Source organism: Chanodichthys erythropterus, chromosome 21 (genome assembly GCF_024489055.1).
Source record: "Chanodichthys erythropterus isolate Z2021 chromosome 21, ASM2448905v1, whole genome shotgun sequence".
NCBI classification, from domain to species: domain Eukaryota; kingdom Metazoa; phylum Chordata; class Actinopteri; order Cypriniformes; family Xenocyprididae; genus Chanodichthys; species Chanodichthys erythropterus.
Genome location: NC_090241.1, coordinates 38851518 through 38876218, shown reverse-complemented (window position 1 = coordinate 38876218; position 24701 = coordinate 38851518). Strand labels below are relative to the sequence as shown.

At 40.8% G+C, this 24701-nt stretch overlaps 1 protein-coding gene across 1 annotated transcript in view; it reads right to left on the bottom strand.

The window, feature by feature from the left end:
* The window catches only part of ube2o (ubiquitin-conjugating enzyme E2O), a 43673-nt gene extending 21275 nt beyond the window's left edge, over positions 1–22398 (bottom strand). The window contains exons 1-8 of the mRNA XM_067372646.1: positions 22003–22398; positions 4003–4062; positions 3650–3760; positions 2911–3008; positions 2647–2710; positions 1384–1527; positions 1102–1211; positions 366–516 (exon numbers count right to left, since the gene is read on the bottom strand). Coding sequence (XP_067228747.1) covers positions 366–516; positions 1102–1211; positions 1384–1527; positions 2647–2710; positions 2911–3008; positions 3650–3760; positions 4003–4062; positions 22003–22398 — 1134 coding nt within the window. The remainder of the gene's footprint in view (positions 1–365; positions 517–1101; positions 1212–1383; positions 1528–2646; positions 2711–2910; positions 3009–3649; positions 3761–4002; positions 4063–22002) is intronic.
* Between the last annotated feature and the right edge of the window lie 2303 nt (positions 22399–24701).

The window sequence follows — 24701 nt, the reverse complement described above, 5'->3', positions numbered from 1 at the left end:
TTTAACATGCTAAAAAAAATAATCTGTGGGCTAAAACTTCACACACACACTCTGGGGACATCAGAGACTTATTTTACATCTTGTAAAATGGGGAATAATAGGTCCCCTTTGAGACATAAAATATTTAAATTAATAATTTGCCAATATGGGCATTTTGACCAAGAAGTACATTTATGAGCAATCGAACACTGCCACCTCTTAATCACTCTGGTACCAGACAGAGTAGGTACTCTGTACTACAGATACTGTAGAATCAAGTTGGTGCAGTGGTACTGATACTTTAGACACCATTACTCGGCAGAACTTCTAACAACAAAGAATCAGCTTATAAAAAAACATGTCAGATATGGCCAAATCATCCATACCTTTCGAACAACAGGGTCCTCAGGGTGAGCAGATGCCCCCTCTGGCCCATCACAAGTGATCCGTGTGGTTTCGCTCTTGGCGGGAAAAATATACAGGGCTCTCTCCCCAAGTTGCCTTTGAGTATGATCAAAGTAGCCCAGACGCTTCACCCTGAACATTAGAGAAAGCAAGAGAAAATATTTAATTGACTGTAACATCTGGATTGGTGAGCCTAGATGCTAAATAATGCTAGACAGCACTCAGACATGTTGTTGTTCACAAGTAAGTGCCCTGTATAAATAAACTTCTAGTGAACTTGAGCATTGAGATGTTACAAAAAGGGTTATCAATTTAATTAAGTAAAAAAATGAATAAAGCCCCCATGTCCATTAATGAATGGAATTAATTATTTAATTATCCACCCTGTCAACAATAAGCATAGACCCAGCTGTTATAGGCAATGCGTCTGTATAAACAGCCCATTTCTGTAGACTATAGGCCAGTGATAAGTTTATTTACAAAATGGAAAATATTATATATATATATAGACTGCTAAAAAAAGCTCATGTAATGCCACATCTGCTGAGATTTCACTGGTCTTTCCCTGTGTTTGGATTACTGTTCTCTTTGACAATCTTTCTGGCAGTTCTTTTTTGCAGTTCAACTGGCATGTGAATAGTTAGTTTTAAATTAATCAACAGCCCTAGTTATAAATAATCAAAATGATAAAACTGCAGTGAGGAAAGCTGATTGTACCTGCAAAGGTTCTCCTGTGTGATGGTTGAAGGTGGTGGGAAGACACTGTCTGACCCCTTTGGAGAGTAGCTTTTTGTAATCCATGTGACCTTTAGCTCTACCACCTGAACCTGTAATTATACACAGACTTCATGTACGAGACATATACAATCAGAAATGTAAAATTATTAAAACATGTTGAGACGTGTAACAGAAACTTGATTTGGTTTTGTTATTTCCTCTAGTAATGACATTCCTAATTACAGAACTCTTGTCTGACTTGGAGTCAAACTTTTGTCTTACCTCCTCCACAACAACTCTGAACTTGCTTTTCTTACTGAGAACTGGCTTTACACCATACAGCCATTGCACGTTAGCAAAAACCTTTGAGGGCCCAATCAAAACCTGACCCGGATAGAATCCATAGGCATCGTCGAAGAATAAACCCTGGAGTAAGTCAAAGCAACATTTCACATTAAAGCACATTCAACAAGCTCAGTGAGACAGCTGCATAATGCATAAATTAAACATAAAAAAGTTTTATACAGCACAGTATAAAACTGGGGGCAAATAAAAATTACTTGATTTCTACTGCCACATTGGGCCGCCCCCAACTAAAGTTTTTTGTAGTCCACTAGTAGTCGATTTTTAAGCCATTACTCGAATACTCATACTTTTATATTAATTTAATTACTTAAATATATGCTGGGGAGCGGAATATAGCCTATTCCACGCTTAAGCACATGCATAATGCTTGCCACAATGCACTGACAAAAGTAACGAAAATAGCAAAAATAGTAAGACAACATTTCTATAGATATATTTCTCATGTCTGTGAGGCAAGTAGCCTGAGTTTCGGTTCATTTTTGGAATGCGCACCAGTTCACAGAGATCAAGACGGCAGAAAGCGCATCCTGTTTTCTTTATTTTACAAAAGTAAAGTTTTGTTGTTATTGTGAGTTTACACAAATAAAAGTAGACCCTTTACCATTTTACTATTACTCAGTTACCTGTATGACCAAAAATGACAGAGTATTTTAAGTTGTTTCCGCTGTTATCAGGAAAAAATTCAAGTGACCTTGCCAGCACCTCCATGTCCTGCAGTAAGTATACTAATACTTCAGCTTCCACACTCCACATAAACACTTTGATATGCACCCAATAATAGCACACATTTATCTAGGTTAACTTTAGAGCGCGCAGCCATGTAAAGTTGCTATTCTTTACATGTTTCAAATGATAAGCCATATTTAAGGTCGATGGATGATAGGCAAATGTTTGGATTTCCTGCCCGACATACTGTAATTACCACAGGGACCCGCCATTAACGATCTGTCAATCACGGACTGCATGACTTCCTCACTTCCTGTGGAGTTTTTTCTTCCTGCGACTAACCAACTAATAAAATGCTGTTCAACTAAGCCTTTTCTAACGTTTAGTCGACTATTGGGGGCAGCCCTAGTAAATACCACTATATCACCCAGCCCTAATGAATATTATATGACAACAAACAAGACCACATAGTTTGATAATGCAGACAAGAACACAAACATTCTTGGCACCTACCACATCACTGATGTGAGGGTAAATGTCATAGAGTTTTGCGCCATCTTCCTCACTCATAGAACATCTACAGTGAAAAAATAAATTGTATTAAATAGAAAACTTCAGTACAGATCAAATCCTAAAATGTCTTATCAAATTATGTAGAATTCTTTATTCTCTGCTACAGAGTTGCACTTGAACAAGACTGAAGGTTTAACGTTCAACATCATACTGCACGACCCATACTTAAAGAGTTGAAGTAATAAGATTTTATGATCACATTACCTTGCACCATTGGAAAGCTTCACAACGATTTGGATGCTGAGATCATACACCTTTCCAAGCCAGAAATCATATACAATGTAGTCACCATACATAAATGACTAGAAAGGTACAAAACATAGATTACATAGTTAGTTAACTATCTATATTAGTCATCAATTTTAAGATACTTCCTGGAAATTACTATTACTATTAGTTATTGGGTTTTAGTAGTTTTCATTTTTAATACCTTATGACAATGTACCCTCCACAAGAAAAAAAAAAAAAATGTTCCTCTCAACTAACACAATTATTAACATTCCCTTCATTTAGGACTTTGTGCAACCGCCCTTTACCAAAATAACAAATTTAGGCTTTAATTTACATCTAAAAATGATTAATACACATGTATATAGATTAGACAGAGCTCATCATATATGTTAAGCACAGAAGCTCAAACATGCATGCTGCATGTGAACTAAGGAGGTTTGTTCTAGGGCGTGAAGCACATGATGCATGTACAAACTTCCCTGCTTACCGTATGTACTGTAATGTGCTTTGTATGCATAAGACCATTCAACATAAAAAATAGAAATTTTTATTGACAGAAATAGTTTTTGCCTTTATTATAAATTTCATTAATAATTTCCTAAAACTGAAAACCCATACAGACCACTATATAACACCTGCTGAAATTTCTTGATTTTAGAAAATTTATATTTATGATAAAAAAAAAAAAAAAAAAATAGGTACAGAAACTCACCCAGACGTGCTGCAGGTCTTTGCTATTTACAGGATATAGAACACAGTTGGTTCCTACAAGTTTCACTGCACATTCTGTGTTTATGTTAGTCACAATGCCACACTGTTTATCCTGCAGAATTCAAAGAACAAATTAATAACCACAACTTCAAGTACAGATGCTGTCATCATAAAGACTACACTTTGTCAAAAAAAAAAAAAAACATTTTAAGACATCTATACTACAATCCTTTGTACATAACAGGACTTTCTTGTTCCAGAAATTCTAGTAAAGTCCAAGTTTCTGAGACACATTTTTCTATTATTCTGAACATTGTTTTGTCTTTAAATATAAGTGATAAAAATACAACTTACATTTGAATTCATTCGCCGGACAAAGTCTCTAGGCACAATAGATCGATCTTCAAGTTTGAGCTATATGATCAAGAGAATAGGAATAAGAGAGAGAGAGAGAGAGAGAGAGAGAGAGAGAGAGCAGGGGAGAGATGTGTGAGTAATAATTGTAATATATCAAGCCTTAGGAAGGAAGTCCAACAGCTTTAATTTTATTTTAATTTGACTTCACTTTAACTAACAAATAATTGTCAGTTCAGGTGCACCTTTATTTTATTTTTTCATAAAATCACAGATTTATAAGATTTGAATTAGGAGTGTGAGATTGACAAAATTAATCTTGTATTTTGTCGATAATTTATAGATTTTATTTTGACTTAAAAAAATTCTATTAGATGCTGAGTGTGTTTTTGTGTTGGTACCACAACTGGTTTAAGCCTGTTGTGGATAGCGGACTATAAAAGCTGTTCATATTCTTTATATTCTGTGCGGTGGTTAATTCACAGCAGTGACAGAAATTTACTTTTTTATATTGGGGCGATATCTGCCATCTTATTTTATTTTTCAGGGGCATTTATTTTTACCTTTATAAGGGCAATTCTTGCATTTAATCAAATTAAATTAGAATAATAAGACACTATAGACCACATTTCCAACTAAATGAAATCAGTATCAACTAGGGATGCTAACGATTAATCGACAATCATTTAACTGTCAAACAAATCATTTCATCGAAAAACTTATCGATGGTCGATTAAGCAAGGTAATCAGAGTGCATAGCTTTGAGGTGTGTGCAGCTCATTTTGCTCAAAACGTGCAGCAGACACACATGGAAAAATTAAGCAAGCATGCCATACTGTAGTTACGCATTATGCTGTCTGCTCTCGTGGTACTTGGATGGCATACACCGATCAGTCTGTACAGAGCTGCTTCAAGTCGCACACACCTGTCTTTCAGCCATGCAATGGATTAGGTAGGCTAGCTGTTTATTTCTAAACATAATTAACCAAGGGTCCAAAAAACCCTCAAACAAGCAGTTCTTGTGTTCAGTAAAATCACTTGTGTAAATACCACAATAAAAGTACATAGAATAAACAACAAGTAATAAGATCCTACTGGATGAGTGATCTTCCAGCGCTGTTTCAGCTGTGCGCTCCTATAATATGGCTCATGGTAAATCAAAACCTGTCAATATGAGCGATCAAACTAATTAAAGCACGCTCCAGCTGTAAAACAGTATCTGCCTGATTGGTATCTACAAATCATCCCTACCCACTATACCCACCCACCACACCCAAGATCCAGTTTCCATTAGTTGAACTTTCAAATGCAAAGCAGCATGCATTGTTACTCCTTGATCTACGCATTGTCTTATTCTGTGTTTGGACTCATTTGAGACCACTTGCTCCAAATAAAGATATGCAATCTACTTTGGTTTACAAATGTTTCACTAAGTTACTAACAAAAATTTGGCGCTAAATGTGTATTTGGTCTCAGACTGAAAAAAAAAAAATACAGTACGCTTGTTCTATTCTGCTAGTTGAGACCTTTCAACGATATATGACAAGTCTATCTGCTATGCAAGATGAGTTTACAGATCACATTTTCATGTAAAGTAGTTTTTTTTTTCATGCTTTGAAAATAGAGCACTTCTAATATGTCTGCATATTTAAAAGCACTTTGTAACGTCTGTCAATAAACTTTGGAGTTTTCAGAACGCTTTTAACCTGATGAACTTTGTTTGTTAATCTATCACTAACTCGGCTCCGGACGACTGTGACTTTCGGCAGGTTTGTGGACCTGTGAGGGTAAACAGGAAACGGCAACTTCCAGATCCACATTCCAACACCCCACACACACAGGAACACACAATCATACATTTTTAACTGTATAAACTACCACTATGCTGAAATATATATTTCATATATTTTAGGGCCTATGCATGTTTCCTAGTGTTTAAATGAGTGTATTTGTGCTAGTGTGCATTTTAATAGTGGAATTCTGTCTGTAAACCATTACTTCTTGTCTATGCCTTTATGATCTGTCGAATTTGGTCTCTCCGTAAAGCTCCGGACACGAGCTATTCACTGAGACATGTCAAACAGCTGACAAATGTATTTTTCGACGTGTTTAATGATACTGTGAAGAACGTACTCCAGCATGAAATCCGATCTGATAGTCATTAAATATGCAAATTCAGCTAGGAGACCAAACAAAGAAAGAGCTTGCCCGCCAACTTTGCATCAATGTCATTGGCCATGCCACCTCAAGGAGGTGTGTCGGCCTATCTGTCATAAAAAGGAACACCAAGATTCTCCAGTGTGTTCTCTCCCGATTGTCTCACGAGCATCTCGTGCACGTTTTTCCCGGACCTCTACGGTGACCACGCACTGCCATCGCGCTCAGCTTCGGGACCGCCATCTTCCAGCGAAACTCACTCTCGTCCTCAGTTCAAACCTTCCCGCGGAACAGAGGAAGCCAACGAACTGCACCAGCGCTAACCTGAAATTTGACACACACAACCAATGCAAGTATACTGCTGTTTCTCAATCTTAGATGATGAAACTGATTTCCGTGCTGGCTTAGGACTGGTTGTGAGTTTGCTACTTGCCTTCGCTCTTTCCTTCTCTACTTCCACTCTTGTACATAGGTGTGTATATTCTTGTATATGTATTTAGATGTATAACATCTGTATTCGTAGTTTGCATATATTAAAACGTTATTCACGCTCGATTGTTCTGTTTGTTCTTTCAGCTGAAAACCAAGTCATTTTAACGTTTTTCGATCGCTTTATGCTTTGATGCAAGTTATTTTCACGGCCAGAGAATAACTCTGTTTATAATATTCTGTGAGGGACTTAGTTTGCTGGACAAATGAACAGTTTCTCTAAATAATTATTAAACCAGAACTAATCATATATGTAATTGAGTACAATTCGTTGTAATTGATTCACAATATATGTTTAATTCCCTGTTGGGTCGATATATGAATCATAATTTATTCATAACCTTATGAATTATTATATTCATATTTCATCCATAAATTGATTAATAACTGTGCAAATCGTCACAACTTGTTAAGTGGTCATATTGATATCCCGAGTATCAACAAAATCCATTTTTTGCACAACAGAAGTGGCACAGAAGCTGCATCTAAAGCAGCATTGAGATGCATATACACTGCAATTACAATTTCATAAATAATGCTATGAGATTATTATAATTTAATAAAATATTAAATTTTATTTAATAATATTTCAAATACTGAAATATGAAATTACTTTTTGATGAATGAAACTAAAACCACCAGTAGTTGGCAGCAAGTTAATAAGTAAGTCATTGAGTCATTCATTCAATCGATATGTTCATATGGCTGATTGATTTAGGAACAAAGCAAGTCACTAGGTGCGTGACTTAAAGCAGCGGCGCTGCGCAAAACCAAACGGTGTATGATATCAAAATACCGCAAGCGCGATTAGGGAGCAGACCGCTCTGTATGCTGGCAAATGTTTTTATACCGTGACTTACACTGGATTTAACGTATACAGTTTATGCATTCTCTGGGAATCGAAACCCATGACCTTGGCATTGCTAGCACCATGGTCTACTGTTTGAGCTATGGGAAATTTTTTGTTGGCAACAGAGCTTTTTTGTGTTTTTAAAAGTAACTCACAATATTAACTTCTTGTTTATTGAACTGTTGTATAAAATTAATATCGCTTTTGCAATCATGCAGATAATCAGCACGCTCAAGAAATTGTGATTTTTTTGATTGTGATGTTTTTACTCCATATTTTTTAACCCCTAAACTACATTCCAGTAGGTTACATTACAGTGTGCACTCTATTATCATAATCAAACATAACACACACTTCTAAATTGAAAACGCAAGCACATATTGTGGCGAGGGGGGCGTGGTTCAGCGAGGTCTGCAACGGGAGAGAATAGCGGGAGACGCTTGGTGAGTGTGTGGGTTGGATACAAATCACGAACACCTGTTTCTCATTCCAGTGATTGGCGCGGAGACAGGATAAAACGCCGTGAGAAGCAGGAGCGTGTGAGAGAGAGGGGAACTGTTGACTGAGTCGAGTCTAGGTTCGTGGAGTGAAGCCCTTGTGGATGGTGTAAACCAAACTTGGAGAGAAGCCCTTGTGGATAGCGTATACCGAACCTGGAGTGAAGCCCTTTGTGGATTGTTTATTTTCGTTGTTGTGCGTTGCACAGTCTTTCTGTTGAACCGTTTTGATATTCAATAAAGACTCAGTCAGCAGTTGTTCGTCGTCCCTGACCTCTTCCTTCCCCCACTACGAACTTAAGTCTACTACACTGGTGCCGAAAACCCGGGAAGGAAGACTGTGAACACGTCGCCATGCAATCTTTGTCCTCCGCTACATTTGCGGACATCATCGCGTCCCTCGCGGTCCCGCACCGCGAACAACAACAGGCCCTGCTGGAGTTAAGAGGCGACCAGGAGCGGTGTTTCCAAGCCATTCTACAGACCCAGCAGGAGGACTGCGAGGCGTTCTGGAGCTGGATTTACTGGGAGGTTCCCCGGGGGCCCACCGAACAGCCCACCGAACAGCCCGCTGTGCCTGTCCACCTGCCCTTAAATAAGATGGGCCCACTGGATGATCCAGAAGTTTTCTTAGACCTCTTTGAGAGATCCACGGAGGCGTGTAAATGGCCGCGGGACCAGTGGTCGATGAGGCTGGTCCCGCTCCTCTCAGGAGAAGCACAGGTGGCGGCACAGCAGCTCCCCGTCCCGAACCTCCTGGTCTATGAAGACCTACGGCGGGCATTCGTCCAGCGGGTTGGTTGGACCCCAGAGCAGCACCGACAGCGCTTCCGCTCCCTCGACCTGGGTGAGTCCGGCCGGCCCTTCACGTTGGCCCAGCAGCTCCGGGACTCGTGCCGCAAATGGTTGCTGGCTGACGGAAGCGACGTGGACCTGGTCGATCGTGTGGTGCTGGAGCAATTCATCACTCGGCTCCCGAAGAAGACGGCCGAGTGGGTCCAGTGCCACCGCCCCACGTCGCTGGACTCAGCCATCCAACTGGCGGAGGATCATCTGGTGGCATGCCAAGGGGGCGGCGAACCCCTTCCAGCTGCCTCTCTCTCTCCCTCTCTTTTGTCCCCCTCTCTCTCTAGACCTGTCCCTCTTCCTAGGTCTCGTCCGCCCGGCCCACCTCGTGTTCCGCCCCGAGGATCCACAGGCCGCCACTGGTCAGGCTGGCGGGTACCAAATACCTGTGAGTATTAAGGGGGGTACCTATCAGGCTTTGGTGGACTCGGGCTGTAACCAAACCTCTCTCCATCAAAGCCTGATTTCATCTGGGGCATTGGATACAGGCCGCATGGTTGGGGTTCGGTGCGTGCAAGGGGATGTGGTAAGATATCCCGTAATGTCCGTCATAATTAAATTTAGGGGACAAAAGCATAGTGTTGAGGTGGCAGTTAACCCGCACCTCCAGCATCCGATAATTTTGGGGACGGATTGGCCCGTGTTTAAACAATTATTGGGATGTTTATGCTCGGATGCCTCTTGGGGGAAAAGAACGCGGGGTGAGCAAGCACGAGTACAGGTGGGAGAGACTGATCAGAGACCGGAGAGTTCTGCTGCAGGGGATCTGAGTGAAGCCGGAAGACTAATTCTTCCGGAACGCGATTTTCCCCTGGAGCAGTCTCAGGATGAGACATTAAAAAATGCATTTGATAGGGTCTCTATGATTGATGGTCAGCCTCTCCAGCCTGGACGTCCACTTGCTTACCCATATTTCGCGATTATAAAAGATAGGTTGTATCGAGTGACCCAAGACACTCAGACAAAAGAAGATACAACCCAGTTATTAGTGCCAAAGAGCCGCAGGGAAATGCTTTTCCACGCGGCTCATTCTAATCCGATGCCGGGGCATTTGAGACAGGCAGCGACACTAAATTGTCTCATGACCCGGTTTTTCTGGCCGGGCATTCACGAGAATGTACGCAGGTGGCGCGCGTCTTGTCGTGAACGCCAGTTGGTGAACCCACCGGCCACCCCAAAAGCGCCATTGCGCCCGCTTCCATTAATGCAGGTCCCCTTCAAGAGGATTGGTATGGACCTCATCGGGCCATTAGAACGATCAGCAAGGGGACATCGCTTTGCATTAGTCACTGTTGATTATGCAACACGATATCCTGAAGCAGTGGCTCTCCGCAACATTTCTGCTAAGAGTGTTGCGGATGCACTGTTTCGCTTAATCTCCCGGGTGGGGATTCCAAAAGAAATCCTCACTGATCAAGGCACAGCGTTTATGTCACGCACGTTACGCGAACTGTACGAATTATTGGGCATTAAATCGGTTCGTACCAGCGTCTTTCACCCACAAACAGACGGGCTGGTCGAACGTTTTAATCGCACGCTTAAATCCATGATTCGTAAGTTCGTTCAAGAGGACGCCAAAAATTGGGATAAGTGGTTAGAACCTCTGTTATTCGCAGTGCGAGAGGTCCCGCAAGCCTCCACGGGGTTTCCCCCTTCAAGCTTCTCTTTGGCCGCCAGCCCCGTGGGGTGCTGGATGTCCTCAGAGAAACTTGGGAGGACGGACCATCTCAGGCCAAAAATGAAATTCAGTATGTGCTGGACTTGAGATCAAAACTCCACACTTTGGGGCGGCTATCAATGGAGAATTTGTTACAGGCCCAGCACAGACAGAGCCAACTGTATAACAGACGGTCTAACCTACGTAAATTCGCACCGGGAGAAAAAGTGCTTGTATTACTCCCTACTTCCAGTTCGAAATTACTTGCAAAGTGGCAAGGACCCTTTGAGGTCACACGGCAAGTAGGCAAGCTCGATTACGAGGTGGTACGGTCCGACAGGAGGGGGGCACATCAAATCTATCACCTCAACCTCCTGAAAAAATGGAATGAGGCAGAATCAGTGATGCTGGTGACGGTGATTAGCGGGGAGGATGATCTCAGACCAGAGGCGAATGTAAAAACTCAATCTCTCGCTCTGGTCCCGGGGGGAGATCACCTCTCGCCCTCCCAGCTCACTGATTTATCCAAATTGCAAACAGAATTTGCAGACGTGTTCTCCCCCCTGCCGGGACGTACCAACCTCATTCACTGATAAGACACGCAATATCGCGTTCAATATCGATATGTATCGCCGTCGATATTGAACGCGATATTGCGTGTCTTATCAGTGAACTACGGCTCTGTCTATTAAATGCCACTTCATTTGAAAGCAGGTGATGGCGATTTAGCGGCAATCAGGGAACCGGCTTTACTGAAGAAATGCGCGTGACAAAAGCATTCGATACATCACCCAGCCCTAGTTCCTAAGACCGACGGCTTGGTTTGTTTCTGCGTGGACTATCGCAGGGTGAATGCAGTGTCGAAATTCGACGCGTATCCAATGCCGCGGGTGGACGAATTGCTTGACCGGGGTGCGGCTCGATTTTATTCGACACTGGACTTAACGAAAGGGTACTGGCAGATCCCCTGGTCGCCTTTATCCAAAGAAAAGACAGCTTTCACGACGCCATTCGGATTACACCAATTTGTTACGCTTCCGTTCGGGCTGTTCGGGGCACCGGCCACCTTTCAGCGACTCATGGATAAAATTCTCCGGCCCCATGCTGCATATGCGGCTGCCTATCTGGATGATATTATTATCTATAGTAATGATTGGCAGCGGCATATGCAGCATGTGAGAGCCGTCCTGAGATCGCTGAGAGCGGCTGGGCTCACGGCCAACCCGAAGAAGTGTGCAATTGGGCGCGTGGAAGTAAGGTATCTGGGCTTCCACTTGGGGCATGGGCAGGTGCGTCCCCAAATTGACAAGACGGCAGCGATTGCGACCTGTCCGCGCCCCAAGACCAAAAAGGAGGTTAGACAGTACCTCGGACTGGCGGGATATTATAGAAGGTTTGTACCTAATTATTCGGCCCTCACCAGCTCGTTGACTGATCTAACTAAAAAGGATGCTCCAGATACGTTCCAGTGGACGGAGCCGTGCCAGCAGGCTTTCACCCAGGTAAAAGCTGCTCTATGTGGCGGGCCATTGCTTCACTCTCCTGACTTTTCTCTCCCTTTTCTGTTGCAGACTGACGCGTCGGACAGGGGGCTGGGTGCTGTCCTGTCCCAGGAGATAGAGGGTGAGGAGCGGCCGGTACTGTACATTAACCGTAAGCTCCGTAGAAAAAGAGTGTTTGGCTATCAGGTGGGCCGTCCTCACCCTCCGCTATTATCGCCTGGGACGGGAATTCACTCTCTGTTCAGACCACGCTCCCCTGCAGTGGCTCCACCGCATGAAGGATACCAACGCGCGGATCACTCGTTGGTATCTGGCTTTACAGCCTTTTAAGTTCAAAGTGGTCCACAGGCCAGGTGTTCGGATGGCTGTGGCCGATTTCCTCTCCAGAAATGGGGGGGGGGGGGGGGCGCAGGCCGGACGGCTTCCCGGCCTGAGTCGGGCGGTGGGGGTATGTGGCGAGGGGGGCGTGGTTCAGCGAGGTCTGCAACCGGAGAGAATAGCGGGAGATGCTTGGTGAGTGAGTGGGTTGGATACAAATCACGAACACCTGTTTCTCATTCCAGTGATTGGCGCGGAGACAGGATAAAACGCCGTGAGAAGCAGGAGCGTGTGAGAGAGAGGGGAACTGTTGACTGAGTCGAGTCGAGGTTCGTGGAGTGAAGCCCTTGTGGATGGTGTAAACCAAACTTGGAGAGAAGCCCTTGTGGATAGCGTATACCGAACCTGGAGTGAAGCCCTTTGTGGATTGTCTTTCTGTTGAACCGTTTTGATATTCAATAAAGACTCAGTCAGCAGTTGTTCGTCGTCCCTGACCTCTTCCTTCCCCCACTACGAACTTAAGTCTACTACACATATATCCTTCCCCCTCCTAATCAAAGCAGAAAATAACTCTCAAAGTACCGGTACTAATAAAATGAAGAACCGGACCATTTTTAAAAGGCAAGGTATCGCGATACCTTTCTAGTACCGGTATATCGTGCAACACTAGTTGGGAATTGAGAGTCGATTCCAAAGGCTGGAATCAATTCCATTAAGGGGAATCGACTCCTCTTAAGCCTCTTTAAGCCGATTTCATTTGTCAACACAATCACGTCACATGTAAAGAAATAAAGTTCAGACTAAATAAATGGATCCAGTCGTGACACAGAGTATGGTAGGGTAGGATGATTATTTCAGCATTGTGTAGGCAATCAGCGCAATGACTGACCCAATGAAATCTTTAGAATCGGTTGCTGGGCGGGGTTTGATCTTACTCGTATTTTAGGACAAGAAGAATAAATCAATCGACAACAACAATCAATCACACTCACGCAAAGAATATTTATATGTGTAAAGGCCCTAAAAAAAGTTTATATGTGTAAAGTGTGCATGAGTTCCTGAACAAAATGCTTTTAGAATTTAACAGGAATTTTAGCTATAGTTTTATGAAACTGGATGAAATATATGTACCACAAATAAATAAAAATCTATCTATCCACATACATAAGTGTATATATACACGTGTGCGTAGGTAGGCATGTATGTAAATAGAATCTACCGAATATGTATATGGTGAACATATTCCTAGTCTTTACACTGTGTCTACTGTCTACACCTGACGCAGGAAGCAAGACATGACAAATCCCCTAAGTAAATGCCTCGTTCTATGAACAAGCAGTACTCGCAATATGTCTAATAGGATGGACAAATGGATCTGCAACGGTCGCTTTGTCATGCCCGGTGTAGAGAGTTTCTCGCTGTGTGGCACGGTAAGACGCGACAATGTTAGACGGTGTTAGTATAAAAAAAAATTAAAAAATATCGAAAATAACAGCGAGGAATCGATTCTTTTCGATTCCGGAAACAGAAATCGATTCCAAAAAATCCGGAATCGAACAGCCCTAGTAAACAAAGCTCGGGCGCACCAGATAACACGTCAGCAGCGTCACTATGGAGTCGTGAACGCGGATTGACAACAGACCCGGAAGAGAAGACAATGCTGAATAAAGTCATAGTTTTTGTTATTTTTAGACCAAAATGTATTTTCGATGCTTCAACAAATTCTAACTAACCCACTGTTTTTATTACCTTTCTGGACATGGACAGTATACCGTACATAAATTTTCAATGGAAGTACAGAAAGCTCTCGGACTAAATCTAAAATATCTTAAACTGTGTTCCAAAGATGAACGGAGGTCTTACGGGTTTGGAACGACATGAGGGTGAGTCATTAATGACATCATTTTCATTTTAAGGCCACGCCAAGCCGCAACCTCCCCCTGTTTCTTGTGAAGCCAATACGGAAGTGAATTAAACTGCAATTCATCGACTGGCCGCTAGGGACAGGCTGCAGAAGTGAGCAGAATCTCATTGACCATCATGTTAAATTAGCCAAGTTTACAGCAGAAAAAAACATGTTTACAGTCTGGTTCATATTGTGGTTTTGGTCTATACTGCGAATTTTGCCCTTCATGACAACTCTGAGGGGGGTGATTTTTTTTTATATAGCTCATCTGTTTAAATTATATTAAGCCTTAAAGTTCTGCATAATTAAGGACATGGTCACTTGAGTGACAGGTATGCTGCTGCTGTCGGTGAGCCGTCATGTTAACTCAGCAGCTAATTTCAGCCACTGAATTTGGCATCTCAGCCGTATTTGTGCCTTTTTTCTGGATTATTTTATACAATATATGGCTTGCTGCATACTCGAGACAGATGTCAGTCTGTGTACATGCGGAACACACGTTGTTGGATCATCGTGGCATTGGCTAAAAGTTTTGTTCCTGAGATTTACTACAATGACAATACCAGGAGGATATACATCTCCGACAGCACTGCTTGGATAAAACTAAAACTGCTGCACTATTTTGAAAAATTATACTTTGGATAGGGGTGGGACAAAATATCGATATGGCGATATATCGTCGTCCTTCTCTGTGCGATACGAGAATCGTATCGCTGCGCCAAATATCGATATTTTAATAAAAAAAAAATAAAGTGCTACAAATAGTTTTCTCTGCTCAAAGCGTCACTACTTCAAGGTGGCACTCAACACATGAATGAGGGAAACGTCGTGAATATAAGTTAACTAGCCTAAGAAAAAGAGGTTGGCGGACAGCGGTGTAAGCAAAATAGATGCCCCAGCCACGTTTAAGTTCAAAGTCTTGACGCATTTTAATACCATTGATGTGACAAACGTTGACATCTTTGACGTTCTTCACCGAGTGCTTAGATATACACGGGAGCGTTTGAAAGCATATATTAGGGATCCACTGATAGACGCCTGCTTTCGAACGCCCGTGTATATCTGTGTAAGCGCTCGTTGAAGAACGTCAAAGGGTCTGTTTGCACCTGGTCACTTCATGCATTTTCTCTGATCGGATAGCTATCCGATCGTGAAAAGACCAGGTCTAAATGCCCTCCGAAACGCATTTGTGACGGATTTAAATTCGATCGCTCAAACCACTTCAGGAGATGGTCTGGGACGCATTCCTGTCAAAACTGTCTATGCGTCAGTCTAAATGCATCTGGTTGTTGAAACTACATATGTAAATGTTACTTCTCCCAAAAATACTAAAACTGAAACATGTGAGTCAGATATGACAACGCTACTGCATCACGCATCACCGCAGATCTCTTCAGCAAGCTGACGCGCAAACTGCGGCATTTGAAAGTGAAAGTAAGTCGCAGACATTAACACAATTATCTTCATTAAAAGTAATAAGACCTTACCAGTGCTGTTGCCGCTCTCTCCTATTGCGTTGAGGTACCCTCCGATTCCCACCCCTAACTTTGGATACGTGCTCATTAGTGTGAGAGAACATTTGAGAGATATACATCTGGTACATATATATACATTTTGCCCAAGTGCCACGGATTGGATTCATCTTGCGCTCTCCATTTCATTATAAAGGTATGAAATCCAATTTGATTTGTGTTATTTGCATACCCCACACAAATTAATTAGCCTATTGGTGTTGAAGCATCTATAACGTTATCGTAAAAAAAAAAACACCGTAGATTGACAGTAATCCTTTAGCACTTTCGAATGATATTAATTAATATTTTAGATAGTATCTAAGATAGATAGCTAGGGCGGGCGTGGTTTCAGCAACAAGTCGCATGGGCTCCAACTTCCTCCCGCCTCTTTGCCCATTTTCAGTTATCCGTGAGTGACGTGCGGTCACGTGCAGCTAAGATGGCCGCGGCATCATTTACGCATCAAAACTGCTGTTCAGAACTCTATTGGTGACGTCACGGACACTACGTCCATATTTTTTTACAGTCTATGGGCCACACTCACTCAGCTAAAACAAGAAATAAAACAGCAAACCCCACATAAATATATATATATATATAGTGCACAGGAACAATAAGAACACAGTAAAAACAGTGATGGAAGACAACTTCCAGGTCTCTTCATCACACAATCTGACCAAGTGTATGCATAATACATGAACACAAGAAAACCTGTAATTACTGGGTTAAACTAAATCTGGATCCAGGACAGCTCTAGCTGTTAAGTGGAGCATCCTTGAGATCCTGTTACTGACCCACTCTTATAAAGGCCAAATTTAACCAAATTGAACACAAAAAAGCAGATCATTCAATTTCAATATATAAATTTTCATATAGTAATAAAAGTGGGTAGATAATAACAAAGTGACCACTAAAGGGTTAGTTCACCCAAAAATGAAATTTCTGTCATTAAGTACTCACCCTCATGTCGTTCCAAACCCACAAGACCTTTGTTCATATTCGGAACACAAATAAAGATATTTTTGATGAAATCCGAGAGGTTTTTATCTCCCATAGAAAGCAACAAAATTACCACATTCATGGTCCAGAAAAGTAGTAAAGACAACGTTAAAATAGTCAGCGTGACTACAGTGGGTCAACCTTAAATGTTATGAAGTGACGAGAATACTTTTTGTAAACAAAAACAAAACAAAAATAATTTATTCAACAATTTTTCTTCTTCCCTGTCAAGTCTCCTACGCAGTTGACGCAGTGAAGAGCTTCTGTGTTCTACGTCAGAACACCGACTCTGTATTGGCCGGCTCCTGGGTTAGCATTACATGCATGCGTCGTGGAGCTCATGTGAACAGCATCAGCCAATACTGAGCCAGCATTCGGACGTAAACACGGAAGCTCTGCACTCCGTTCAACGTGTAGGAGACTGACAGGGAAGAAAAATTTTCCATAAGGTAGTTATTTTTGTTTTGTTTTTCTGCACAAAAAGTATTTTTGTCGCTTCATAACATCAACTGTAGTCAGACATGTTGATCATTTCAACAATTTCTTTACTTCTCTGGACCCTGACGCACTGACACTGATTCAACATGTCGAATCGGCTGAAAAAAAAAATCTTAGGTTCAGTAACTGGTCACTATAGAGTGCTGCTGTGATTTCTGTTTGGTTCCCTCAAAAAAAAAAAAAAAAAAAAACAATGGAATGTTCCATTGACTTAAGTGATTGCAGAAAATAAGCTCTAAATAACAAAAGTTTATGATTCTTACAAGGTTTGTTCATTATGATAATCTTCAAAAATGAACAAGAATTCAGTCGGCAGATTCAAGGAAAAACAAAACAGCAACAAGAATAAGACACAATATGGACTAAATTTCTTTGATACAGCTGAAAATGGATGCATTTTATAAAACAGATACATTTTGTCCATTTAAGAGCTTGCATTTATTTCAATCTGAATTTGTGACAGGGGAAACATCTATAACAAAGCCACAGTACAAGAATTGCCCATTCTCTTACTGGACAATATATAGGGTTGGCCCCACCCCCACAGCTGAGTCAGGGGTGACAAAGAGACAGAATGAGAGAAACAAAGAAAAGATGTTGTAAGACAAAAAAAAAAAAAAAAATCAGATGCGACATTGCAACCTTCTGTTTTCAATCATGTATTCAGGATTCATGCTGCGTCCTGATGAGCTGCCATCGAGAAAAATCTCCGGGGACATTAATCTGATCTCAGTTTAAGCATCTGTAGCATTCATTCCAGAGATATTTTTCACATTACAGACTCAAAATGGGACCAGTTTTACTCTGACTCAAACCATTTTAATTCAAATTCAAATGATCCTTAAAATCAAACCCCACAGTCCTTTACAGATACAGTTTGTTTACCTCCATTGTAAAATAATATAGCTGTGATTCATATCAGACCCTAGGCTGATTCTGTCTCTTGTGAGGGTATACTATTAATGCTCATTTGTGAGCTCTGCTACATATTTCTGTTCATGAAGTTTGGGGTGAATCTACAGACACAGAAAGAGTAACTGAGTGACAATGGTGTTCTTTACAAAAAATTTAAGCACTACACTCAAGCTGTCTGTTTAAGTGTATCCTGAAGGTGAGTTGCTTAAAAAGGACATATGCTCACTTCTACTGCTGTAAGCAAGGTAATTGTGGGAGAGATCATGATTTCATATTAAAAAATAAATCAATAAAATAATAATATCACATGCAAACCCATATATTTGGACACATTTTGACCATGTTTACCTAGAAGAAATTAGGCCAAACAATTATTTTGCTGAGGTTAGCTCCACAGATAGACAAGCCCTGATCCAAAAATAGACTTTAAATTCTACTGCTCTACAAGTTTAACCATTTCACAACATTACTGTTCTAGAAAGAGCAATCCTGTTTTTTTTGTGAATTGTAGAAGCCTAGAACTAGTTGATTACAAATAGCTCCAGTTCAGCTCTAGCTCCTAGCAGGCATTTTTTTAAAGCACCAAACAGTGTAGAGTGAAATGGGCAATTATCCCAGCATTTCCAGCATTGTCGCTCTCTTTCTCATCCACACGTGCACACACACACACACTGAAGAGAAGTGAATATATCACTGACAGTGATAAAAACAGATGGTACTTATTACACTTTTAAAAAAAAATTATCCTAATATTAAATTTAATTATTTTTCTTTATTCTTTCATCCTTGGGAAAAAAAGTGTCACATTATGTCATGTTATAATGTCACATGTTATGGTGCTAAATTTGTGAACCTTTTTCAGTAAAATAGGCTCATATTTTATTCAGTTTTCAGTACCTTCACTGCCCGAGCCCGAAAACAAGGCTTGATTACAAAGATCAATAAGAATCTGCTCACTGTATGTTAGTTTAGACTTTGTGCTAATGAACAAAACAATGTACATGTACATGTGCACTGGAGCAAAGAGGGAGGGACTGCAGCAGCACACTGCAGCACTACAGGAGCCACGCCTTAAAAGGACACACCCCTTTTCACTGATTGTTTAAATACCTTACTTAATCGATTAAAAATGTTCAATCTTCCTGTCATTATGTAAGCAATTAGTAGTGTTCAGCAGTAAAATACTACCTATTGCCAAACTGGGCCACTGGTTCACAGTTCACACTACAGAGGCTAGAAATATATAAAAAACCTTCCACAGACCTGGGCTATGTTATGATGCAACACTTCTGAAAACAACCTGACCCTGTACAAATGACCCTAAAAGATTGATGTACAAACTGTGACAAACATAGACCAGAAGGATTTTGTAAGTCACTTGGTTTCAATTTCCTGTGAGCTGCACATGAGGTCTAGGTGAGAATTCCTGGTTTGAATTCAAAAAAATAATAATTCTTGGTGACACTTTGCACACATCTTTCTAATACAGAGCTGAACTGATATGCACATATCACCTTCCCTGCTTGATGCCATCCACAATTACTGCTACAGATTAGGCTAACTATCTACACATGGACAATACATGGAGCCCTACCTCTGATACATTTCCATTTACTTTAGAAACTACCAGTATTCACCTTATTAAACTATTAAAAAAAGTAAAAATAAAAAATAAAACAAGACAACCTTTGGTTTATGGGATTAAAAATGGACCTACAGTTAAGTCAATTAAAGACTCAGTGGTATGGCAAATGGCGATAGAGCAAACCTCAGCTAAAGCAGCCTGCTGCTAAAACCTTTAAGACCTATGCAGAGAAGACTAACAGGGAAAACTTAGATATTAACCTGTATTGGGCTATTAACATGACAACATAATACTGCATTATTGCAAAGCAGAGATGGACATAATTATGGAATGGCCTATCATGACTGCACTGGATTTAGACAAATAATTAATCCTGAAGAGTCTCAGCTACAAGGATATCACCTAATATTGAGTATCGCTGATATGTAATAGAGATATTATTTAGAAACTATATTGAAAATGTAGCTTTGGTGAAATAAATACCGTAAAGATCTCATCAACAATTGCAGACTATTTATACATCAATTTCCTCTTTGCAGCCATTTGATGAGTACAAGGAATAGGATAAAGCATACATAACAAAAATGCAATCCCTGATTTGAAGTGACTCTGGACAGAAACATCTGCTGAACAGATGAGATGTAGAGCAGGACTCATCGATCTTACTGTGTACTAAGCCTTGTCATTCTGAGCATTAGCACTTAGAGCAAGGAAGAAAACTTTGCTTGGATAGGAAGGAGATGCTAATTGCTAATCAAGGACAAGCAAAGTCATCATTAGCATAACCGACATCTGTCCTAAAGCTCAGAAAAGAAATAAAGAGCTCCAGAACTGGATGGTTCTTCCTCCCCACTGGGACCCTTTTCCCAGCAGACCACATGCTGACACATGCTTTTGATCCCTGACAGCTTGAATGCTGCATCGCAGACAACACATAGCAAATTAAAGCAGAGTGCATGTGCAGAAAAAGTAAAATATGTCAGATAACAATACACTTCATACAATACTGGCCTTTGCTAGTGGTAAAGACAATGCAATATTAATACAGGCCACAATGAGAAGTAGGAATTATACAGTAATATTAAAATAAAAATTATTTATGTTTGAGTATATATGTGATTAGTCATGAGCACACTGTTACTGTTTTTTCCGTGCTGAGAAAAATTATACTGTGTATACCTATAATTCCATTTATTGTACGACTGGGAGAACTTTACGTACATGACTTAAAGAAGAAAGAAAAAAAAAAAACATACTCCATTCTTTAATTTCCAAAAATAAGTAAAACATCTACATATTCCAGTCATAGTACACATATTCTTTTCTATTGAGAAAAAAAAAAAAAATTGCATCGTGTTTATCTTTTTCGAGTTGGTTTTAAACAAATAATTCTGCACTGGCACCAGAAACATCATGAGATCTACATTTATGTTAGTATGGATACAACTGACTTTTTGGTTTTCTAAATCTAAGTTCACTCTTGTGCTCATGGTAGGCCTTAACCATGCATTGAAGGGTGGGGTGGTTATCAGCCTGATGGTAGTATGTCTTTGTTAGGAACAACAGCTGTCCAGTTTTGTATTCTCATTCAGTGTTTTATTCTGAAACTACAACTGAGAGCTAGAGAATAAAATGGTGAGTTCTAGTCAGGGTTGGTCCATGCTTTAACAGGGAGCTGACACAAAAATCTGAAAACCATTCTGCATAATAAGACACTGAAGGTCCAGAAACATCAGAGAAAGGCCTACCTGTACATAATTATTGTGTCCTGACATTGTTTACTACTGGCTGAGTTGAAGATACAAACACTTTTTATAGACCAGTGATTGGATATACTGTCCACGGCTAAATAAATGATAGGTTAGGCTACACAAATGATGACCAATAACTCGTTATTCAAAAGAATAAAACTTAACTGTTCACAGCCGATCAGCTTCCATGTTAGTCCTGAACGATTCATTTAATAAATTCACTTGTTTAAGTGTTTTCATAAGTAGCACCCTTTCGATAGATCATAAATGAGATTCAGCGGCCGTGTCCCTAAAATCGTGGGCTGCCTACAGCATTCTGGGGATCATTAATCAAATTAACGTTACATCATCCTGGTCATGTTCGGGTGAAAGTAAAAGACAATAAACGTATCTCGGTCTCGTTTAAATAATTGCGACAGAGAGAGTGACAATGAAATATTGAGTTGCTGATCATTGTGTTTGGCTTTATGGCTAAAGAAAGAGCAATACGCATGAATCATCAGCGCCTTTCAGTACCTGTGTTTCCCGAACATCCTGCTTCGTTCCTTCAGGATACCACTGAACCCGCACGAATCCTCTACCGAGAGGCCATGACGGTGTGTCCGCCGCCCCGCTCTCGTTGTCTGAGTTACCGGGCGCGCCTCCACCTCTTCCACCGCCACCACCACCACCACCACCTCCTCTCCCTCCGCCATCACCGTCAATCTCGGAGTCCGAATCTTCAAAATCCTCCTCTCCGTGAATCATACGTACGAGCCCAAAACGCATCGCCCCGCGGTGTTTTCCAGAGACCAGGTCATGCGTAAACAGAAGCCGCTGTGTTCCGCCTGCCGTGGGAGAGTGTGTGCCGGACGGAGGCTCGGAGCTCGGGCTCATGGCCGGAGAAAGCGCTGCTGTGGCGGGTTCCGCCATCTCTGCTGTTGCTGAATGATGCGGGAGGAGAGGGATGGAGAAGTGAATAGAAACCTGTGAGCAGGAGCAGCACGTGTTTACGTCTGTACGTAGAGCGCCGCATTGAGGACGGATCACCTGTTACCACTGTTCTGAATTACATCAGTGTCTCCAAGCAAAGCACTCATACATTTATTTTACAGAACGGCATTCAACAGAAAACGCAAGTCTTTAAAGCAAATTTTGACGTCGCGTTGTTGCCCATCAGACTGTAGTAATAAGTATAGATAGGCTAGTAGTAGTAATAGCGTTGCAGGGGGGGGGGGGGCTTCGGGGGCTTCGGGGGCTTAAAGGGTTAGTTCACCCAAAAATGAAAATTCTGTCATTATTACTTACCCTCATGCCGTTCCACACCCACAAGACCTTCGTTAATCTTCAGGACACAAATTAAGATATTTTAGTTGAAATCCGATGGATCAGAGAGGCCTCCATAGGGAGCAATGACATTTACTCTCTCAAGATCCATAAAGGTACTAAAAACACATTTAAATCAGTTCATGTGAGTACAGTGGTTCAATATTAATATTATAAAGCAACGAGAATATTTTTGGTGCGCCAAAAACGAAAAACAAAATAACGACTTATCAGTGGCGCCTTCAGAAAATTTTAATAGGGGTGGCCAGACGAGGCCACAGCAATTCTTGGGGTGGCAAAAATAAATAATAATAATAATAATAATAATAATAATAATAATATATAGATATATATATATATATATATATATATATATATATATATATATATATATATATATATATAATGTCCTAGATGTATATACATATACATACATGCAAAATCAATGGGTAGTTATTAATAGAATAATGAGGACACAAACCTTTACATTCAATCGCGTTCGGTCCCATTTATTTGCATACACATACCTACACCGTTTTAGTCCAAAAGTAGAAGTGCACTCGCATGCTCCCCCGAGAAAATTTAGATTTCTCTGGTGTACATATGTGAATTTTTAAGACGTTTTAAGGCCAACAAATTGGATAGCAATAGCTTTAAAACCATGTTAACAAATACATGCATTCACAGTTTTGAGGCAGCTTTAATCGCATGTGTGGTAATTTCATGACTTAACTTACAACAGAGCAATGACGGCCATTGCTCGTATTCTTTTGGGCTTTATTTAAGCTATAATAAAGTAATTATGCAGCGCGCGCCGGCACATTTGCGCATGCAATTCTTGAGTGCGCGCCGCGAGCACAGAATAACAGCTGATTGGACCTGTTCATTTTTCTGAATTTTACTGACATAGTCTGACAACATCTCATCTGAACGCAGTTCACTGTTGTTCAACTGAAGCTCCCTCGTCGTCACTTATAGCCTATCTTTTCCAATTTTCATTGATTCAACTTATTCGTTTAAAAAGCTGATTCATTCAGTAAAGAAACAGCGGCATTTGTTGCTCAGGGTAGCAATTTGATCTGAACTATATTCGTTGGCGAAATTGTGCAGAAACAGGCAATGATGTCTAAAATGTGAACTTGAATTAAATTTTTATAACATTTGTTATGCTGATATCTGGAGAAAAACGGCACTCTTCATGTGATATTTATTAACAAAGTGAAAGCGTGCACTCTAAATGTGCACCGACACTAGTCTAATCTACAAGACAAGATCACATACAGGGATTTCAGATCGATTGTGCATCGTTAAAACAACAATTATGATAAAATCGCACACCCCTAACCTACCCTCTTCACAGTATAAATAACATTTGAAATTCAGGTCTGTAGACATTACTATTTAGACTCTTGGTGGCAGTGAAACAGCTACTCTGGTGGCGTCAGTCAATCTATCTTTTTTGGTGGCATTTTATTTTCTTTCACTTCATGAACTTGTGAATTTACATTATACATTTAAATTAATAGTACCCAATGCAAAATCATACTGGGGTGGCCACAGGGGTGGCCAGAGTTTATGCAGGGGTGGCCGTGGCCCTGCGACTTATTTATTGATGGCCGATTGCAAAACACTGCTTCAGGAAGATTCGGAACATCGAATCATGATTCAGATCGCATGTCAAACTGCCAACGGCTGAAATCACGTGACTTTAGTGCTACGAACAGAAGATTCTTCCTGAAGCAGTGTTTTGAAATCGGCCATCACTAAGTCATTATTTAGTTTTTGGCGCACCAAAAATATTCTCGTCGCTTTATAATATTAATATTGAGCCACTGTACTCACATGATCTGATTTAAGTATCTTTTTAATAAATATATATATATGCTATAACAGTTTCTGAGCAATTTTAT